The sequence below is a fragment of the Ursus americanus genome, chromosome 26 (genome assembly GCF_024610735.1).
Source record: "Ursus americanus isolate L20-20 chromosome 26, mUrsAme1.1.p, whole genome shotgun sequence".
Taxonomy (NCBI): domain Eukaryota; kingdom Metazoa; phylum Chordata; class Mammalia; order Carnivora; family Ursidae; genus Ursus; species Ursus americanus.
This window is the reverse complement of record NC_142152.1, coordinates 13,477,053-13,498,273: the sequence shown is the minus strand read 5'-3', so window position 1 is coordinate 13,498,273 and position 21,221 is coordinate 13,477,053. Positions and strand designations below refer to the sequence as shown.

General features: G+C 35.8%; 1 protein-coding gene across 13 annotated transcripts in view; it reads right to left on the bottom strand.

Moving 5' to 3' along the window:
- The window catches only part of PALS1 (protein associated with LIN7 1, MAGUK p55 family member), a 73,614-nt gene that overhangs the window by 39,871 nt on the left and 12,522 nt on the right, over positions 1–21,221 (bottom strand). For 4 of the 13 annotated variants that reach the window (XM_087856034.1, XM_045810499.2, XM_087856035.1 and 1 more), the window contains exons 2-4: positions 19,915–19,960; positions 13,915–14,000; positions 7,899–8,429 (exon numbers count right to left, since the gene is read on the bottom strand). In XM_087856034.1, the coding sequence (XP_087712160.1) occupies positions 7,899–8,265 (367 nt within the window). In that variant the 5' untranslated portion in view covers positions 8,266–8,429; positions 13,915–14,000; positions 19,915–19,960. The remainder of the gene's footprint in view (positions 1–7,898; positions 8,430–13,914; positions 14,001–19,914; positions 19,961–21,221) is intronic. The other 9 variants (XM_045810505.2, XM_045810501.2, XM_045810509.2 and 6 more) reach the window with 5 other exon arrangements.

Below are 21,221 nucleotides of genomic sequence, written 5' to 3'. Positions count from 1 at the left end.
TAAAGCCATATACAAAAAATGGCAGCCGGATGAAGAATCCATTTCTTCAGACTTCTAAGGCAGTGCTTTACTGCCACACCAAGGGAATAAAAAAGATGAACTTTTTTTTTCTTTTTTTGCAGATTCCAGGGCTTGATTACATTGTTGATCTGTTTGGAAAAGCTGTCCTGAGATGTCTTTTTGCCCAATACAGAAGCATGTAATGCACACAGATCAGTATCTGGAGGAGCTTATATGTTCTAGCTATCTTACCACGTATCTGTAGAAGGAAGTTTCTCTAGCTGACTGTGCATATTCATACATATAACGCATATGTTTTATTCACCCTCCAAATGCTACTTTTATAATACCATGCAGGAAAGCTGCTCAAAGTACTCTCATCCTTCAGATCCAATTGTTTTCATTAAGAATGTTTTGTGAACAAGTAGAAAAGATTAAGTTAGCAGACAATGAGTTCTTAAAACTTCATTAAATATATGTAGATTGACTAGAAGATAAGGACTAAACTACTCGTAGTTGAAACAAATGAATATTAAAGAGAAAATACAAAATACTAAGTGATACAAACCCTTCGATGAAATCAGTTTTTTTAAAAGCCTTTTTAAAAAAGGCTTATCAATTTTAAAGAATTAAAAATAATGCTGCCTCTGTCCAATAAGTTTTAAAATCACATAGAGAGCAACAGACACCTACAGCGTTAGTCTTAAAATACTGATCATGATAAATGAGTTCACAGTCTTTACTCGGTTCTTTACTAGAAAATTCTCAATATAATTTTGACAAAGGGTCTTTTCTTTGATATTAAGGTTGATGTCTAATGAAAAATTATTCTGGTTAACATCAACTCAGGGATTCTCCTCACTTTAACACACATTCTCATTCACATTTTAGTTTCATATAAAAATTCTTAATTTGAAAGGTCAGAATGTGTAGTTGTAGGTTAAAAAAAATCTTAGATCTGTATTGTATATTTTTTAAAAAGATTTTATTTATTTATTTGAGAGAAAGAGAAAGTGAGCACAAGTGGGGGGAGGGGCAAAAGGAGAACGGAGAACGGCAAGCAGACTCTCTGCTGAGTGGGGAGGCTGATGTGGGGCTCCATCCTAGAACCCTGAGATCATGACCTGAGCTGAAATCAGATGCTTAACCAACTGAGCTACCCAGGCACCCCTATATTGTACATCTTTAAAAGCACTTTACAAATAATTACTATTCAAGAACAGTTAATTCTGTATACATTTAAGAAATGTCCCATTGTCTGATGCAGGTTATATTTGTTTACTTAAAACAAACAAAACATGCTGTACAATTCCAGAAGGAATTTTAAAAATCCAATCAGATACAACTAAATCAGTCCTGTCAAACATGTACCCTGTTCTGTAATTAAAATGAAGATACGCAATAAAGAGAGGACAGAATCCGGAGAACAGAGACTCCTTTGCCCACTACTATAAACAGAGACACAACAGGGGAAACACAAGGATGAAGAGCCACAAGGACAGAAAAATAGAAAGATACACGGAGAATCACAGGGCTAGTGAGAGAATGACACCGTGCAGAGAGGGAAGTGGACAAACAAGGGAGTACTGCAGCAGAGACACAACCACAGTAAGGCAGGACAGAGGAAGGGCAGAAAAGGGGACGCTGCAGAGAAGAAGGCAAAGGCAAGTATAGGAAATCTGGCTTTGATGATAAATTCTAGTCTGCTACAGCTTCCCTACAAGAAAGTTCTTTGGATCTAGTTTAAATTCTTTGTCCCACAGTTAGATCTATTGCTTACTTGATGCTCAGTAGAAATTGTTTTAAGTTCCCATCATCTTCTCTAACATTTCTTATAACACTTAAATAAATTATTTATGTTAAGAAAGGACACATTACCTAAAAAGAAATTACTTATATTTGGCATTGGAATACAATTAATCAGATAAATACAAACATACACATAAATCCACAAATCTACCCCCTGAACTCTCTGCTCTTCCCCGGCCCTCTCCTAGTAGCCTAAAATATAAAAGAATGAAGATTTAAATTAGGCAACAGAAAGCAAAAACCAAGAGTTGCTCTATCTGAAATTCTATCTTTAAATACCCAAGATTCTAGGCAGTCACATGGGAGAATTTTTTGGCTTTAAAGGTAAAAAATAAAATTACCCAAGGAATCTCCATCTCTGGAGAACTTTCAAAGTAATGGTGATAACCACCTGCCCTGGATTAGCTCTGCGTATTTTAACTTATGCTATCATTCACCCAAATGAAAAGACAGTTTCTAGAGATCTATTCTAGCATTAAGAATCTTCCATCTCATTGCTTAAAGATTTCTTTAACCTATCCTCAGAAATTTCTAGATTTCAACCAACTTTACGACTTTTTTCCTGAACTTTTAAAGATTTCTTCTCTTCTCCTAAACTGGACAAACTGAATATTCAGATGAGGACCTTAATATTTCTGAGTATGAGGAAACTGTATCAGTTTCCAGTATATCTATCTGCTGAATCAAAATCAGAACATTCATTCAGGAAATTTTTGCTTAAACAGAGGTAGATTTTTTTCTTTTTTTCTTTCCAAATTTAAGAACATAAAATTCAGATCTTTGAATTTTGGTTGGCAGTGGACCAAGTCAAATGAATTTTTTTTTTTAAAAATCAGAAGCTCACAATAGCCAAATTGTGGAAAGAACCGAGATGCCCTTCAACAGATGAATGGATTAAGAAGTTGTGGTCCATATATACAATGGAATATTACTCAGCTATCAGAAAGAACGAGTTCTCAACATTTGCTGCAACATGGACGGCACTGGAGGAGATAATGCTAAGTGAAATAAGTCAAGCAGAGGAAGACAATTATCATATGATTTCTCTCATCTATGGAACATAAGAACTAGGAAGATTGGTAGGGGAAGAAAGGGATAAAGAAAGGGGGGGTAATCAGAAGGGGGAATGAAGCATGAGAGGCTATGGACTCTGAGAAACAAACTGAGGGCCTCAGAGGGGAGGAGGGTGGGGGAATGGGATGGACTGGTGATGGGTAGTGAGGAGGGCACTTGTTGCATGGTGCACTGGGTGTTATACGCAACTAATGAAGCATCGAGCTTTACATCGGAAACCAGGGATGTACTGTATGGTGACTAACATAATATCATAAAAAAAAAAAAGCTCATGAAAAATCCTGAACAGTAATTACTCATTAACAAATTGGGTTACAAATTAAAAACAAATACCAGCTAAGTATATAGGCAAAGATAGTTAAGAGAGACAGCACAAGAAAAATCTTACCCCTAAAAATAGACAATGAAAAACTGTCACTGAAGCCCCAAATCTAGGATGAGAATACCTGCGTCACAACCAAACATTATATGACTATACACATATTATAATGACTTTTCTAATCTAATTTTATTAATCTGAACAAATCAGAAAATTTTCAAACACACCCAACATTTTAAACATCCAATCTAGTACCCATAAGTCTAATCATGTTACTCCCAGAAAAAAAAAGTTCCTCAAAGAATGACTAAAAGAGCTTGGAAACATCTATAGCAGCTGAGAAAAATTTAATAATAATTATTAGATTTTCAAAAGTAGGCTGAACTTTCGAGGTCTACTGGCTTTGGAATTTTGTTTGTTGACTTTAAAGAAAGCCAATCTTTAAAAACATTTATCACAGTCTAGCAAAATTCCAGTATATCCAGTATATCCCATGATCAGTCAAAAGTCAAATAATAACAGAAAGAAATGTAGAAGATATATTTTACTTTGTAACATCAAATATGGGAATACTATTGACTTTGTAACTGAATATTCAAAGACATGTGGCAAAAATATGTAGACACTAATCAAGACTGAAACATGCTATTAATTAATATAATGAAGTATTTTATTCATCCTAGTTTTCTGCCCCTTGGTGTACCTTTTATCTTCACACTAATAGCATCCAGTATGAATTAGAAAGCCCCTAAATCACAAATTTCAACGGTCTCCTTATTAAGCACAAAACAGCTCCTCATGGGTGTGGGTGGGTGGGTGGGTATGCCTTTCCTAAGGTTTCTTCATATGTGATAGATGACAGTGTTTCCTACTTTATTCCCTTTAAACAGTCTATAATACTTACTTGTCTACAGCCCTGGCCCAAAATTACTTCTATGTGAATAGAAAAATAAACAAAACAGTGGCACCTGCAATCTAGAGGTATCTGAAAAATGATTCTACTCTACTTCATCCTACTCTAACCTGCTTTGTTATCTTCTCAGAATTTCCCTCTCAAAGTAGTTTGTTTTACTTACGAAAGAGAGCAAGACAATGAGATTTTATCTGCAGCAAAGTTTTAATAACTCATGTCAATTTTAAGGAAAGCTTCCCTAATATATAAAAATTCTTATAATATATAATGCTAATATTAATTATTTGAAATTAAATTCCCACATCACCATTTTCTAACTTTTAGTAAGGTTCTAAAATTTTTTTTAAAGGATTTTATTATTTGAGAGAGCACACACGAGAGACAGCATGAGCGGGATGAGGGGCAGAGGGAGAAACAGACTCCCTGCTGAGCAGGGAGCCTGATATGGGACTCAATCCCAAGACTCTGGGATCCTGAGATCATGACCTGAGCCAAAGGCAGATGTTTACCAGACTGAGCCACCCAGGCACCCCTTTTAATAAGATTCTGACTGCTTTTAAACAAGCAAGTTCAATTCATCCTTTCAGAATATTTTCTATCAATTCCATCCCGAAGTATCCAACCTTCCAATCATATTTTCAATTCTTAAAATAGTATTTTCTCTACTCACAGATAAATGATGATGTATCATTGGAAACTGATGGCTCTCTCTCAAAGAAAGAAATTAGTTGTTGCATCCTTCCCTCATTTAAAACAAGGTGGCTGTTTCTGGCTGTGAAAAAGGCTGAGAAGTTGCCTCTGGCATGTGTTTATTAATCAAAATACTGGCAGGGAGACACAACTTTAAGGGAGTACTTCTGCTGTGTTTGATGCGTTAGCAAATTATGTACAGGAAAAAAATGTTTGGTACAAAGCTATTACACTTCATCTTAAAATGAAAACTTAAAACTCAGTATATCCACAAATGAAGCTTTGACTGGCAATAACAACTCTATAACTTCCACTAGCTTTTCATGTTTCCTATACTTAACACACTTGTGTTGAGTCTATCAACATTAAATCTAGTACTTATTTCTCAAAATATTAAGTATTCTCTTATTCAAAAATTGTATTATAGATACCTGTTACATTTTTTAAAAAAAAGATTTGGGAGAGAGAGAGAGAGAGACAGAGACAGACACCACGCACACGAGTGGGAGAGGCAGAGGGAAAGGGAGAGAGAATCTCAAGCAGGCTCTGTGCTGAGCATGGAGCCCGTTGGGGAGCTCGATCTCACAACCCTGAGATCATGACCTGAACTGAAACTGAGAGCCGGATGCTTAACCAACTGCGCCACCCAGGTGCCCCGGCACTACATTTTGAACTATTTTAAAACAAAATACGAAAAACAGCCTTAAATTCAAGGATTGCAAAAAGGTATTTTTGAAAACCACAGTTGGATTGCAAAATGGAGGAAAATATAGCTGTCCTTTAATCTATACTTGCAGAAAAGGTAGGCAAACAACATAAATAGAAATAGGAAAAAAGAAAAATTTTGAGAGAAATGGTCTCCAATCTTCTGTGCTTATGCAAAAAAGAAACAAACAAACAAAAAACCCAACAGTTTCACTAAAGTGAATCTGGCTTAAGCTGTATTTGTTTCTTTACTGAGAGTACATGAATATTATCTATTAGATAGACATTTCTGCCTGATCTAAGTAAAGCAAATGGACAAATACATTAACCTTAAAGAAATTTAAACAGGAAAAAAAAAGGAAAAATCAATCCAGGCTTGGGCTGTATATGTTATAATGTAATCATTCTCCAAGTCAGAGAGAATATTCACAAGAATATTTTAATAAAAAACAATGGAGGGGCACATGGGTGGCTCAGTCGGTTAAGCGTCTGCCTTCAGCCAGGTCATGATCCCAGGGTCCTGGAATCGAGCCCTGCATCAGGCTCCCTGCTCAGTGGAGAGCCTGCTTCGCTGTCTCCCTCTGTCCCTCCCACCCCGCTTATGTTCCCTCTCCCTCTCTCTCTCATTCCACCTCAAATAAATTTTTTTAAAAAAATTAAAAAACAACAAGAACAACAACGGAGTGGTGGGATATGAGGGCCAATAAGAGGCAATGAGGAATTAAATATTTTTACTCTAACAAAACTCTTTGTAAAAAAGAGCATAAAATCCTTCGGGTAAATGTATTTTGAAAATACGTATTTTTTCTGTTTTCACTATATATTTTTTTTTTAAAGAAGACAAGTTTATTGAACACACAAGAGAGCAGTGAACAGGACAGCAAGGGAGATGCTGTCGGCCTGTTTTCACTATAATTATAATGCCTTAAGACATTTACCAGACTTCACTATCACTGAACACATCTGATTTTTTAAAACACAGAGAAGCATGCACACTGCTTCCTGTTAAGAAGTGTGGTTCCTTAATAAATTTGTAACAAAGAAGATGACGTGATTTAGTAGAAACTGTTTCAGATTTAGAATATAGAGACTTTGCGAGGAACAAATCTAGTATATATGGTATTTTTGGGAAAATTACAAGAAGGTGTTCTATTCCTGGTACCAAGAGTTGTGATCCAGTGAAGAGCATGCTGGACATCATTCTTTACTTAAACTCTTTGGAGTACACCAACTGCATATCCAGATTAAGCAAATTCAAACTTGGCTCTATCACTTATTAGCTTGGAATCTTAAACAATGAGTTAACTCAATTTCAGTTTATTTCCAAAATGGAGATTATGGAGTCCTGTTAACAGAATTATTGTGGATATCACATAGGATGGTCTGAGTACAGAGCTCAACAGACATTTAAATGAATGGCAGAACAACAACAACGAAAACTCTCTCCTTCCACAGAAAAGTAGAAGTAGAAAAAGAAAATTAGTGGAAGTAGCTTTATTTTCACATCTATAAATAATAAATGCCAATAAATAGAATACTTAATTTGAGTTAGCCTGGTTTTAAGGGAACACAAATTAATGTATACCCCTAACACCAGTCACTGATCATTTATGTGTGTTTGTGTGTATGTGTGTGTGTGTGTAGGAAGGGAAGGCAATAAGTTCAATGATCAAATATTCTAAGCTTGGAAACATTTATTTGACTTCAATCTCCCTTGCAAGTTCATAATGCGTATTACACTCTAAAGGATCTAAAATCCTGTAATAAGAGGTTTAACTTATTTAACCCACTGTTCTCAAAATTTATTTGGTCACAGATTTCTTTTTGTTTATATCTACTAATATCTCATGGCACTAGTTTTTTTTGTTTTTTTCACAGAATGGAATTTCAGAATTTTGAGCCATGTTTTATGTGTATGATGCCATAGGAACAGATCCACTTCTTATTGGCAGTCATTAATTACACAAAATCAAATAGATTATAAGCTACAGATAGTAATTTCATTACAATTTTACAAACTTCAAGGAAGTCAAAAATTCAAAATTTGAAAACTGCTTTTCAGTAATTTTGATATAAAAGTTTGAGTTTGAAATAGAAGTTGAATTTCAAGGATATAAATGTTAGCCAACATGTAGAAATTTTTAATTCAAAGATTATATCTAAAAGCCATGTTGTAATGACTGAACATTTTAGCCATATGCTTTAGCTCTATGTGACTAAAAGTAAACAATGATGGTTGGTTATGGTCTTTGCAAGAAAATTATCTTGGTCTGAATTCAAATTGTTTATTACTTACATTCTATTATACTCTTCTTTCCTGTACACATTTATGGAAGGCAAGAGAAACAAAAGTAAAGCATTTTCTATTATACTGCTGTATTTACTTACCTAATATTTTCACAGCATAATGAGGACTTTCTAAGACAATTCCTTCCTCTGTATCAAATATAGGGTTATCTATTCCAGTCTTTGGAGGAATTTGGGCTAGTTTCTTAAGTCTCATGGAAGAATTAAGGTCAAGTTCTTGTTTTTTCCCTTCCTCTTCTCGCCTACGCCTCATGTCTTCCTGTTGTTGCCGAATACGCTCCAACTGTGCACTTCGACGTACTGGCATCATCCTGGTGCCCAAATCTCCGGGGCAGTCAACAGCCATCTCTCGATGCCTCTGATGTTCCTCTGGTGATGCAAGATCAACATTTTTTACTTCGCTGTCTGATTCCTCAGTAACATGCCCATTCATATGGGATGTTGTCATGGTTATCTATAAAAACCTGTACCACTTTTTATAAATCAATTTCTCCTATAAAGCCAATCTCTTGATTCTGTAGTATAAAATCCATGTTACTTCAAAAAACAAAAAACAAAAAAAAACTTCTCACATCACATAATAATGCTATGAAATGTATCCATGAAGGAAATCTAAGGGGAAAGATGGGGAAAAAAAGTGTAAGAATTACAATATAAAAGTAGATTTTACACAGCCCACTTCCAATCTATACACAATATAGTATCTCATAAGTGTACAACATTATTTTGCTATCTAGATTAAGTACTTTCCTTTCATTTTATAGATAATGCTGAGAAAATCAAGGTATTAAAAAAAATCCCTTCCCAATGATTTGAAGCATACTGTTCAATTCTACAGCTGAGAAAAATCATGTATTGGAAAGTTTAGCAAAGTGGGAAAGTAAGAAAGTTTTAGGTACTGGTCTGGTAGAGAATAGGTTGCTTAAGGTATAAAGATGTTTTGATCATCTTTGTATAGTTGTCTCAACACACTACTTTACACCCAATTAATACAGGAGATTGAAATAACTTCCTAGTAAACTGCTAAAGAAATGGGCATATAGCAAGCCATGTTGGTGGCTCACCTGAGATTAAGGTAGTATTGTGGGGGACACTTCGCTTTTAGGAGTTTATGAGATGCAGGAGATAGCAAATGAAAAAGAAACTTTAATTAGCAGCTAAGGCATCTATAGGATAAAATCACATTAAATGAGAAAAGACTATGTGGGTTATCAGTCCTTATAACCAGTCACAATAAAAAAAAAATTATGAGTTAATTCTTTATGAGGATTCATTGAGAGTATCTGAATTGTAGTATCTGTTACCACTCAAAAAATGTTAAAGTCACAGTGAACAGCAAATAAGAATATACTGGACTTAGAGACCAGAAACTGAATATTAATTCTGCCGCCGCCACTTCTTCTGGTGTTAAGACTAGTCAGTTTCTCTCTCTGAAGCTCAGATTTCTTTGGAAAATTTATTCACAGCCTTGTTCTAAGTGAGATATTGTATGCAAGTTTTAAAACTAAAAAATACACAGAAGCATATTAATTGTTAGCATTAATTTGATTCTATTTTAAAAACCCATTATTAACCTGATTCTATTTTTTAAATCCTTCAACATATGTTATTACTTCTCAAAAGATTTATTTATTTATTTTAGACAGAAATCATGCATGAGTGGGGGGAGGGGCAGAGGGAAAGGGAGAGAAGCAGACTCCAGGCTGCATTTACAGCCCCACTTGGGGCCAATTCCATAACCTCAAGACCACAACCCAAGCAGAAATCAAGAGCCAGACGCTCAACTGACTGAACCACCTAGGCTCCCCACTTCAACATATTTTAGACAAGAAAAATATTTTACTGGATGACACTGGCTTTTCATCAAGCCATTTCTTAGGTATAAGTAGGCAGATTGTTTATATGTGTGTAAACCCACACATTGAATCTAATTAGTCTTCTCTGTTCGAGACTTTAAAAATATTTACAATAATAACCCTACCACCTCCTTGACTGAGCATCACTTCAGTACACAGGCTGGTTAGAGCACATGCCAACTCAGCAAAAGCTGAGTTTTCAGACAATATTCCTAACATGCCAGCCAATCTTCTCTCAAACATCTTGCCACGGACTTCTTAAACCCCACCCAGACTGAGAGGAAAACCACTAGACCAACAGGCAGGAAAACAGGTACAAACCATATAAGCCACTAGCATTAAATTCTCACAAGAATTTTGGTAGACTTTTCTGTTTTGTATCCAAATTTTAACATCTCTCGTTATGTGATCTACGCATAAATAACTTATGATAATTGGATTGCCTTCTTTTTCAGTAAAATGAGAACTATTAGAATTATATTAGGCTGTTCTTAAGTTTTATATATTGATTATATGTAATGCAAATTCAGCTTATTTAATGTTCTCATTATAAGTAAGCAGAAATGTATGTGGGAGTTACTGTAATCCTATGCTTAATTTTGATTTTAAAAGTCTAGGAGTATACATATTTCCAGAAAATTAAAACTTTCAACTTTTTCCAATTATAATATTTACTGGGGATTAAAAATCATATTTAACAATGAATAATATATTTTTTTACCTTATACGCTGGTCTACAAAATTATGATCTGAAATTAAAACTCTCAGCTTAAAAACTGTAAGGCTGTGTCCATATTCACCATAATAGATCACAGGAGGGGGGGAATTACAGCTCTTGCAAAAGAGACTGGGCCAGGTGATCTGGGTCAGAGTTTTCATGCTTGGACTATTATCATGCTTGTCTTTCTGGATCTAAGTCTTTTACTCTCAGAAAAATTTCTGCAACCTGATATTAATCCGCTTAAAATTCCATTTTGGTCATTTCCCTTGGAGTGTTCACAGTCTACTTGGGAGAGACAGCAAAGAAAATGAATGATTATTCTTCCCCAGTTGGTTTCTCCTCATTAGATTTTAAATTAATTAGAGATACGAGTCTGGTCTTATTTTTATACCCCCCAGTGTTTAACACAATACATATCATTTAGAGAATGCCCAGTAAGTATTTGTTCAACTAAGAATGTCAGAAATTCATAAAGGATTGCAGACCATGGACTCTGAAACTTAGTATGTGGTAAGGAGTCACAGCAAACACTCAAAACATAAGGATACATTTCTTTGAGCAATATTTCAAAGAACAACTAAAAATTAGCCAGATACAAGAGTCTGTTCCAGGCAGAGGGAATCACATGACCAATAAGCATGAACAGTATGAAAATATGGCACTTTCTGAAAACAGAATAGAATGCAATAAGGCTGGATGGGACAATGGGAGCGTACCATACATGAATAATGATAAAACTGGAAAGGCAAGCAGGGGGCCAGACTGAAGAGTTTAAGGACTTAGACCTTTATCCTAAAAGTATGAAGAATTATTATAGGACTTAAAGCAGAATTGACATGGTCACACTCACTTTTAGAGAAATATCAGTCTGGCAGAAGTATATTAAGATTGACTGAAGGGTGGCAATGAGACCAATTTGAAGCCAACTGTAAGAAATGTGGTCCTGAAATAAGACAGTGAGGACAAAGAAAAGTTACGTTAAAAAAAATACAGGTTACAGAATTACTAGAACTTGGTGTCTGCCTTTCACATAGCAAAAAGTGGAGAGTTGAGAAAGAGGAAGAGGAGAAGGGAGTAGCAGTAGTAGCAGCAGCACTTACAACTTTAACTTATGTGCTGGAGAATACTGCAAACGCTTTACACAGTATTCACTCATTTAATCCTCACTACTACTTTAAAAGTAGTTCCAAATATGCCTGTTTCGTAGATGAGGAATGGGGGCTGAAGTAGGTCTTGGAGACAGAATGGAAAAATAAGCAAGAGGCCATGTGAACAAAAGGCAGGAAGATAAAAGGTGTGGGAAAAGTACAAATAGGGCAAGTTGAATTAAGATAGTCAGCTTGTACAAGAGAATAGTAGCTAGAAAGTTTGACTGGGTCCAACTTACAAAAGGCCTTAAACATAAGTCCCTAATTCTCAAGACAATAAGAAAGTCATCAAAGATTTAGAAAAGAAGAGTGATTTGTACATAAATGTAACTGAGCATTTACTCCTGGCTAGGTACTAGGGTTATAGAGACAGGATCCCTGCCCATTAGCCTAGCTACCAAAATGTCCTATAGGGATCTAGAAACTAACATGTCCACAGTTAAACTCATTATTTCCCTTTAATCCCCTCATATTCTCCTTAATCCTTTTCCTCCACTCTCAGTTCTAATTAATGCCATTATACCTACCCAGTTACCCAAGACAGCAAAATGTTTAAGAGAACACGCTCCAGAATCAGACTGCCTAGGATCTAATCCTTGCCTACTATCCTTTTAAAGGTCTCAGTTGAAATACATCCTCCTCCAGATTTCCATGACTCCCCAAACTGCTTATGTGTCTGCTCTGAAATCCCACAGTCCCTGTCACATCTCTGATCAAATTAGACTACAGCTATTTGTAACTATCTGTCTGTCTGCCCCATCAGACTGGAAGCCTTTAAAGGTCAGGAACCATACTGACTCAGCTCCGGATCCATGATACTGTCCAGCACAGGGACCAAGCAAACAGGGAGGTTTCAGAATAGGAACGAACCTAGGCAGTATGACTCCAGTAGCACTATTTTTGGATTACCAGATGGATGGCAAATATCCTAAGATGGAAAATACAGGAGAAGAATTAGAAGAAGACAGAAATTGAAGGGTAATATGGGTTTAGTTTTGGACACATTAATTTGAAGGTGACTGCATATGGGTATTAAGAAGGGATTGTATCTTATTCATCTCTATAACCCTGTTATCTAGCAAGGGACAAATGCTTAAGTATACGAGTAAATCGCTCCTACGTTCAATACTTCTAATGGCCTTCATATTGCCCAGAGAACGGAGTTTCAACTCACAAGGTAAATCAAAACTTTCTAACTTTATCTTTTACTATTTTCCAAAACAAACTTCCTAAGTTTGCTTCCTCATTTGTGCCTATCGCATATTTTTTTCTTCCTGCCCAAATGCAAGATTTACCACAAGTCCCCATTTCCTTCAAGAAATCTTTCCAGACCACCTCGGTTAAATAATGATCTCACCAGACAACACTCCAAAAGACTTTAGAATGGTCACAAGTTAATTCATGAGGCCATAAAAGATTCACAAGTCCAGGATCAAAGAAACATTATGCTATGTCCCATAGCTCCAGCATCAAGATCATTATAATTCTTAAACAGGCGAACCACACATGAATACTCTAGCTCATACATGTAGTCAATACATATCAATAAAATGGGGCAATCCAAAGGAATTATACTCTCCCTCTCTAAAACACACACACACACACACACACACACACACACACACACGCCCCAAGCAAAAGTAAAAGAGAGAAAGAAAAAGAAAAAAGTCTTTTGTGTGACAATTCAGAAGCTGGTAAATAACTGAACTAGATGTGTAAATAAAAGACCACCTTATGCAGGTAATATAGTTACAGGTTCCTGGCCCTAATTATACACTGTCTTTAAAATGCCTCAAAAGCCCACATTTCACATCCTCATCAGAGTCCCAGCTCATACTCCCACCCAAGAAAAAATAAAAATAAAAAAGAAGTCAAAACTCTTTACATAGTCCAAAAAACAAGAAAACTGATTTTCAGGTTGGCAGGCCAAAGCTGTTTCAATGCTAATTTCAAACCAATTGGGGAGAGAAAGAGATTTGCTTATGTGAGTTGGCTATAGGAGAAGGGGGTAAAAGGAAGCTAAATAAGTTTCAAATAATTAAAAAAGATTGAGATTGGGGGACCTGAAATAGCTTGAAGAATACAGGCCCACTGAAAACTCCACACCAAGAAACAGAACCATTTGTGTGACAGCTGGGGAACATGAAGACGGTCGTCTACGCTAGTGTCCAGAACTCTAGATTTTTTTTTTTTTCAATTTATCCTTCCTCGCCTTCTCCCACAAGCAACGCCTTTTGACTAGCAGCTGGGAAGTCTCATTTTAAGTGATCAGCATTCCTCCGACATTCTAAGAAGTTGGACTATTTGTTTCCATAGAAACAGCTTTGTCAGCTAACAGAAGATTCAGGCCAAGAATAGTGAAAAGAACTTACGTTATGCAAATTGGAAAGATCTTGTCTACTATCCTCTTAGTTTTTCTTCTCTGGTTTTTCACAGAACTCAGGCTAACTTTCTTACTCTGTAAAACAGAGGAGAGACAATCAAGTGTAAAGGTCAGCAGTATTTTTCAGGGAGAAAGAGTGAGAGAGAAAGATTAATTCAATATATCTAATTGTTCGCAGATGGCTAGGATTTCTTGGTATGAAATAGTAAAAATGTAAATCCCCCCCAATATTTAATGGACATCAATTAAAATCAATGTAAATTACCTGAAATCAGTGAGGAGAAAGAAGTAAGCATAACTGTAAGACCCTTTGCAGATTATTTTTAATGATACCTTTTGACCTCTAGGGTAAGGTTCAAACAAAAATGCAGTTTACATATTTTCTTTGTTTTAACTACAACTTCTGGATCAATTTTAAATATTATGAATAGCTATGACGCTGAGAAAATGAGAAGTTAAGGATCCAAAAAGATACAACAGAATTTGACAGACAGGAACCATAGTTAATTCAGAGGGGGAAATTTTCATGCTACACTGGACCAAGACAGGAGAGGATCCTGCTGTCCTAACGGAGCCTACATTTCGGCAAAGTAACAGATAATATAAAGAGCAAACATGATTAGATGACTTCAGCTAAAGAGCTAGAGAGAAAGTGAAACTAATATAATAAACAGTGATGTTTGGAAGGGGCACCATTAGATAAGAAGGCCAGGGAAGGCCTATTTTAGGAGGTGATATGTGCACTGAGACCCAAATGACAAAAAAAAAAAAAAAAGAGTCAGCTGCGGGAAGATCCAGAAATAAAGGGTTCTAGGTTGAGGGAACAGAAAGTACATTTCTATAGGGATATTTCCAAGAATCTCAATTTCAACATATCCCAAACTGACCTCAACTTCTTCCCTACTGTTGTTATTTATACCACTATGTCCAAGATCTTGATCTTATTAAAGCCCTATTATCTAGTCAGTTGCTAAGATCTGTGGATTGTACAAAGTTTTTAGAATCCACTGAAGGGTGGCAAAATATGCCATCCCAAAATATCCCACTAGAAGATCACGTTCAGAGAATGAAAAGGCATGCTAAAAAAAAAAAAAAAAAAGAGAGAGAGAGAGAAATATTTGCAAAATATTTTTTTTTAAAGATTTTATTTATTTGACAGAGAGAGACTGCCAGCGAGAGAGAGAACACAAGCAAGGGGAGTGGGAGAGGAAGAAGCAGGCTCCTAGCGGAGGAGCCTGATGTCGGACTCGATCCCAGAACGCTGGGATCAAGCCCTGAGCCAAAGGCAGCCGCTTAATGACTGCGCCACCCAGGTGCCCCAATACCTGCAAAATATTTATGTCCACTATAAACACTCTTACAACTCATTAAGTCAAAAAATCCAATTTTTTAAAACAGGGCAAGAGATTTGACCATTTCACCAAAGAAGATATACAAGTGGCAGAAAATCAACATTTGGAAAGATACTCAAAGTAATTTTTAAAGAGACTTTGTTTATTAGAGAGAGAAAATGAGAAAGCAAGAGCAGGAAGGAGGGGCAGAAGGAGAAGCAGACTCCCCACTGAGCAGGGAGCCTGACATGGGGCTCCATCCCAGGACCCTGGGATCATGACCTGAGCTGAAGGCAGATGCTTAATCGACTGAGCCACCCAGGCACCCCGTCGAAATAATTAATTTTTTAAAAAGACTAATGTATATTCATATACACTGTGTATTCAAAACAATTCATATATTCATATCATATTAAAAAAACCCGCAAAATGAAAGAATGGCCCATATACTATCTTCTCAAAGAAGAAACTTTAGCTATATCTAGAACTAAGTAAATACAAGTTAAAACTCAAATATATTTGGGCTAATCATGCAAAGTATTTAGCTCAGAAGTTATTACAGACAACTTTTTTTTTTCTTTTTAAATTCAGTGAGAAAATGAACCATTTGCTTGTATCAAACACAAAGTTGAAGGTCTTTGGAGATATTTAAGACTGCTAATTCTCAGGAGGAACTGGTTAAAAGCCAAACAGTATCAAAGATATCAAATGGTTGGTTACTTGAACTCCCCATTATCACCTTCAACAACTTGGTAATAAAAGATTAAATGAGTCCAAAAGGTTAGTCAAGTTTTTGAAAAGGTACTAGGACTAAAGGTAATTTATAACATTTTCAAACTGACCAGAAATGGATTTTTAAACATGTGGGATAAAATTACTTGTGATATGGCTTTCCAGTAGATTGCTACCAATCAAGAATATATATGGCCTAGTTGGAGAACAAGAACAGTCTTGATAAGGAACAGAGCCAGTGTAAGAGATAGAAGATAAAGCCAGAGTTCACTCCGGATGCTAAGCTAAATTGTTTGAATTTTCTCCCATAAGCAATGGGAAACTATGGGTTTCTGAGTTTAAAAAAAAAGAACCAAAAATTGCCTTTTTAGAAAGTCAAATCTACACTGTAACCAGAGTTGACCAGGGGAAATGTAAGTAGAGCAGCCAGTAGAGATAATGTTTTACTACTTTATGCATGGGAGGATAAAGGAAGTAGTAGAAAGAATGAAAAAGGGATAACTTCAAACAATGGTTATTATAAAGGATGACTTGACAGGATTTGGAGACCAGTAGCCAAATATAATTCTAAAACATTGAGCATGACAATTGAACCTGGGAGAAATTATGGACTCTTAAAATAGAAGAATTCAGACAGTAAGATTTTTCTCCTTGGGAGGCTGAGGAGGAGGATGGGGAGAATTGGAAAGATGATAAATTCCATTTGAAAGGGTAATTTTTGGCAGGGAAACCAAAGAGAATAGGCTAGAAATGAAAATATGTAAGTAATTTACATACTCATAGCTTACATTTGTAAAGTTTTTCAGTTTCCATAATAAATTCAAGCATATTATCTCATTTGATCTCTCTCCAGTTTCCCTGAAAGGTAAGCAGGTGAGATATCTCCATCTTCCAGAAGATACATAGACATTGCAAGTTAAGTCACAGAGCTACAGGTAATAGAACAGAAACTAAAGTCCAGATCAGTGAACCCTTATGTGAATCCAGGGTGCAATGTCCGTTACTTCTCTGTAAGATGAAACCACCCTGACTACATGCTTCTTCCAAAAATCATATAATTACATCATTCTTTTATTTTTAAAATATGATTAGAGAGAATTCATCTTTTCTCTTCAACTGACTGCTTCATAAAATGACACAGTAATTAATTTCACTTATATATTAATAGACTATAAGTTTACTGTAACACTAGACTCTGGTAGCATGACATCTATTGCTCAAAGCTTCTAAATATTCAGCAAAGGAGAAGTAGTCAAGTGGAGAAATGGTAGAAATGCATACAAATTTCTCATCTGAAAACTGACAGTAAGCTACAAACATTTCAGTTTCCTAGTGACATTTTAAAAATACTATTCTTTTTTTTTTTTTTTTAAAGATTTTATTTATTTATTCGACAGAGATAGAGACAGCCAGCGAGAGAGGGATCACAAGCAGGGGGAGTGGGAGAGGAAGAAGCAGGCTCATAGCGGAGGAGCCTGATGTGGGGCTCGATCCCATGACGCCGAGATCACGCCCTGAGCCGAAGGCAGACGCTTAACCGCTGTGCCACCCAGGCGCCCCTAAAAATACTATTCTCTACTCTGTATTGCTCCAATTTCAGTATGTGATGCCAAACTGAGCCACATGTCCTACCTTGACAAACTGTTTTTAATAATAAAATATTAACTTACATCTTGAAAAATGAATATCATAAAAATAAAACAGACTAAACAGACTAATCATGTGAGATAAATTAGCTATCCCTCAGGGTCAAATTTAAGTATTGCAAATCGTAACTGTAATATCCCTAAATATGTTAATAATTAATTACACCAACTCACATAAATTCTCCCTCCATAATATCTCACATATATCCCAAGCTTCTCATACCACTACCTTAAATCATATTCATATTATCTCTCTCATGGGTTTTTCTATGAACTTAAAGTCACCCCAATCTTGGTCTGGATCCAGTTGCCATTTACTTTGCATAAATGACCCTTGAATAACATGGGGGTTAAGAGTTACTAACTATTAACAGCCTACCGATGACAGGAAGCCTTACTGATAATATAAACAGTTGATTAGCACATATTTTGTATGCTACATGTACCATATACTCTATCCTTACAATAAAGTAAGCTAGAGAAAAGAAAATGTTACTAAGAAAATCATAAGGAAAAGAAAACACATTTATAGGATTATACTGTATTGATCAGGAAAAAAAAAAAAACACTGCAAACAAGTGGACCCAGGCAGTTCTAACCTGTGCTGTCCAAGGGTCAGCTGTACTGCTGAATGAATTTTCCTGAAGCACACCTATTATTATGGGTATCCCTTTTCAAAAGTTTTTGTTGCCTTTCCGTTTTCTTAAGCTACTGTTTACCACAGGTCTACTATGTACCATTCAACCACTGTACTAAGTACCTAGTGTGCATTATCTCATTTAACCCTCACAACCATCTCCTTGCTCAATTTTCTAACTTAGTAAACACACTAACTTGTCCAATGTCAAAAGCTAAATGGCACAGCTGGGCCTCAAACTGAATTCTGTTTGACTCCAGCGTACATTAACAACTTCTAGAAAACCCATTTCAAGTTCCTTAGCCTGTCATTCAAATGGCTCCCCTTGAATTAGTCCTAGAATACTTTCCCCTGTTTCTCCCTCATCTTCCGAATCAAACTACTTGCTATTTCCAGTACAAGCCCTGCAATTTCCCACCTCCACAGCTCTGACGTATTTGTTTCTTATACCCAGAAAAAAAATCCTTCCTGTTCAATTCTTTATCTGTTAAAATTTCCCTCTACCATTAAGAGTCTTATGAAATCTTCCTTACTCCTGCCTGCTCCCATCCACAACCTACACTTCTAGGGTACTTAATCTGTGCCCCTCCTGTAGCATTTATTTATACATTTCCTTTTCCCCATAAGTTATATTTCCCTTTTTAGTTGAATCACTAATATACTCCCATACATTCTGGTAGAAGAATCAATATACTCTTTAATGTACATATTCAAATAAATCAGGTAACCTATCAATTTCTTCCTGTCTTTTTTTTTTTTTTTTTAAGTTATATCCTTTCTGGAGTCCTCCATTCTCTAGCTCTAAGCTGGATATTTTCTTTGTGCCCAGATTCACTCATCCTTTTCCATTTGCTCCACGTCTAAGAATGCTTCCCTCCGCACACTGCATTACTCCTGTTTTCTTATCTTCTAGCTTCTGGGCGGCTTGGCTAGGGAGAAGTACCCATTGGGAGGGAGGTGAGAGGGCTGGGTTCTTTTTACCCCCAGCTTCCTCCTGTGATTTGGCAGAGGTTATGTTCCTCTAAAGCCACAGTTCCCACTAGGTGGCTCCTCTTCTAAGGTAATAGCTCTGGTAAATTCCAGTTAACTACTCTCTTCCTTTGCCTATTCAGGCCTCGGCTTAGTAGGCATCCCGCTGTTGCTAACCGTGAGATGCTTCTTAGTTCCCTTATCTCAACGACCCACCCACATCTTTGTAAACGATCCCTTCATTAAACTCTCTTCCATTGCTCAGGTTGATTTCGCCATCTGTTTTCTGCATGGGATCTGACAAAAACATGCTCCAGTCTGAATTTATTCTCTACATCTTCATTCACTCATCTTTATCCTAAGAAATTCTCCTTACCTCTTTCCTCTTCATCTACTCCCTACTCCTTGAGAGACCTCCAAAAGCTTCCTAAGAAAGGTACAAGGGGGTAAATTTCTTAAGACCTTGATTTACTTGGTACCAGAACAGATTACATCTTCTCTGAGTTATTCTTTTGCATCCTTGCCCCCAACCTTAATACTTCTCAGCTTCTCATTACTTCTGGGTCTGGCTTTTTGTTGTTCTCCCCAAGGAAATATTTATAGTGAGAGTGACCCTTTTCTTCCAATTGGAGTATGAAGAAAAACAAGTAGCATAAATGTGTAAAAATATTTACCTTGGTATAAGGTTTCTGTGTGTCTGTGTGAGTGACCAATCATGTCCTGTGTTGGAAACAACAAAGGAAAACAGACATTATGTACTGTTTACTTTACAAACCAGTACAATGCTATAAAGAACAATTCTGCAAAGTCTACCAAAAATTTAAAATAAACCTTTGATCTATCAGTTCTTTTTCTAGAAATCTATCTCATAAAGTATCTTTGGAACAATCAGTATGTTAATCTATGTTTTCAACTGTAAATTTAATAAAATCTAAACGCAGATCAAGTATTTCCAACGAAAATTTATCATTCTAATTGAGATGTGCCATCAGTGTAAAATACACACTGGATTTCAAAGACTCCATATGGACAAAAAAAAAAATGGATGTAACACATCTCATTAATTATTTTTAATGTATGTGGAGATGGTAATATTTTATATATTATGTTAAATAAAATATTCCATTAAACAAATTTCAACTGTTTCTTTTACAATGTTTTAATGTGGCTGCTAGGGTTGAAGCTCTGTATGAGCCAACACGAACAAAAGCAAGTGAACAAAGACAGCTTCATAATGGTGTTTATATGTCATATCACTTTTACAAATGCATATAAAGAATGTTCATAAAGTTATTAACAAGAAATCTAGAAGAATATGCACAATACTGTTTTCATTTAATATCTCTGAAAAAGCAAAGATAACAGACCTCTCAGATTTTACTTTTTTACTTGCACTTATGTACTATTTGAGTATCTTATAAAATGTTGACCAAAATAAATGTGTTACTTTTATAATTTAGAGGAAAAACAAAGATATTACCTTTTTGAAAGGAAAAAAATCCACTGAAACTTTAAATTACAACTACCTTTTTAAAGTCTATACAAATTAGCAGCAGCAACAAAGAAAGGCCTTTCAGGAGTTCTGGAATCTTTTCACAAAAAGAAGTAATCAAAATATGATCCCTACAGCCCTGAACAATTTCATAAATACAACAATAAAATAAGAATTCCTTAAAAAGAAAAAAGAATTCTTAAAGCACTTAAGCAATCATTAGGAGCATGACTCTTGTACTCAGGACTTCCTCTACCACACAATGAATGCAATAATCTTTAATTTAAAAAGGAGAGGAAACCAGTTTACCATAAGAATAAGAGCAATAATTACAAGAACAATTTCAAAAGGGACCACCTACACTTTAAAATATAAAAGGTTCATAATTTTGATCGCATTGATTCTTTCATCATGTTAATAATGCACAATCACAAATTCTCAAAAAATCCCAATTAACCAGACTCACATGACTATTGCTTTGCTTTCTTG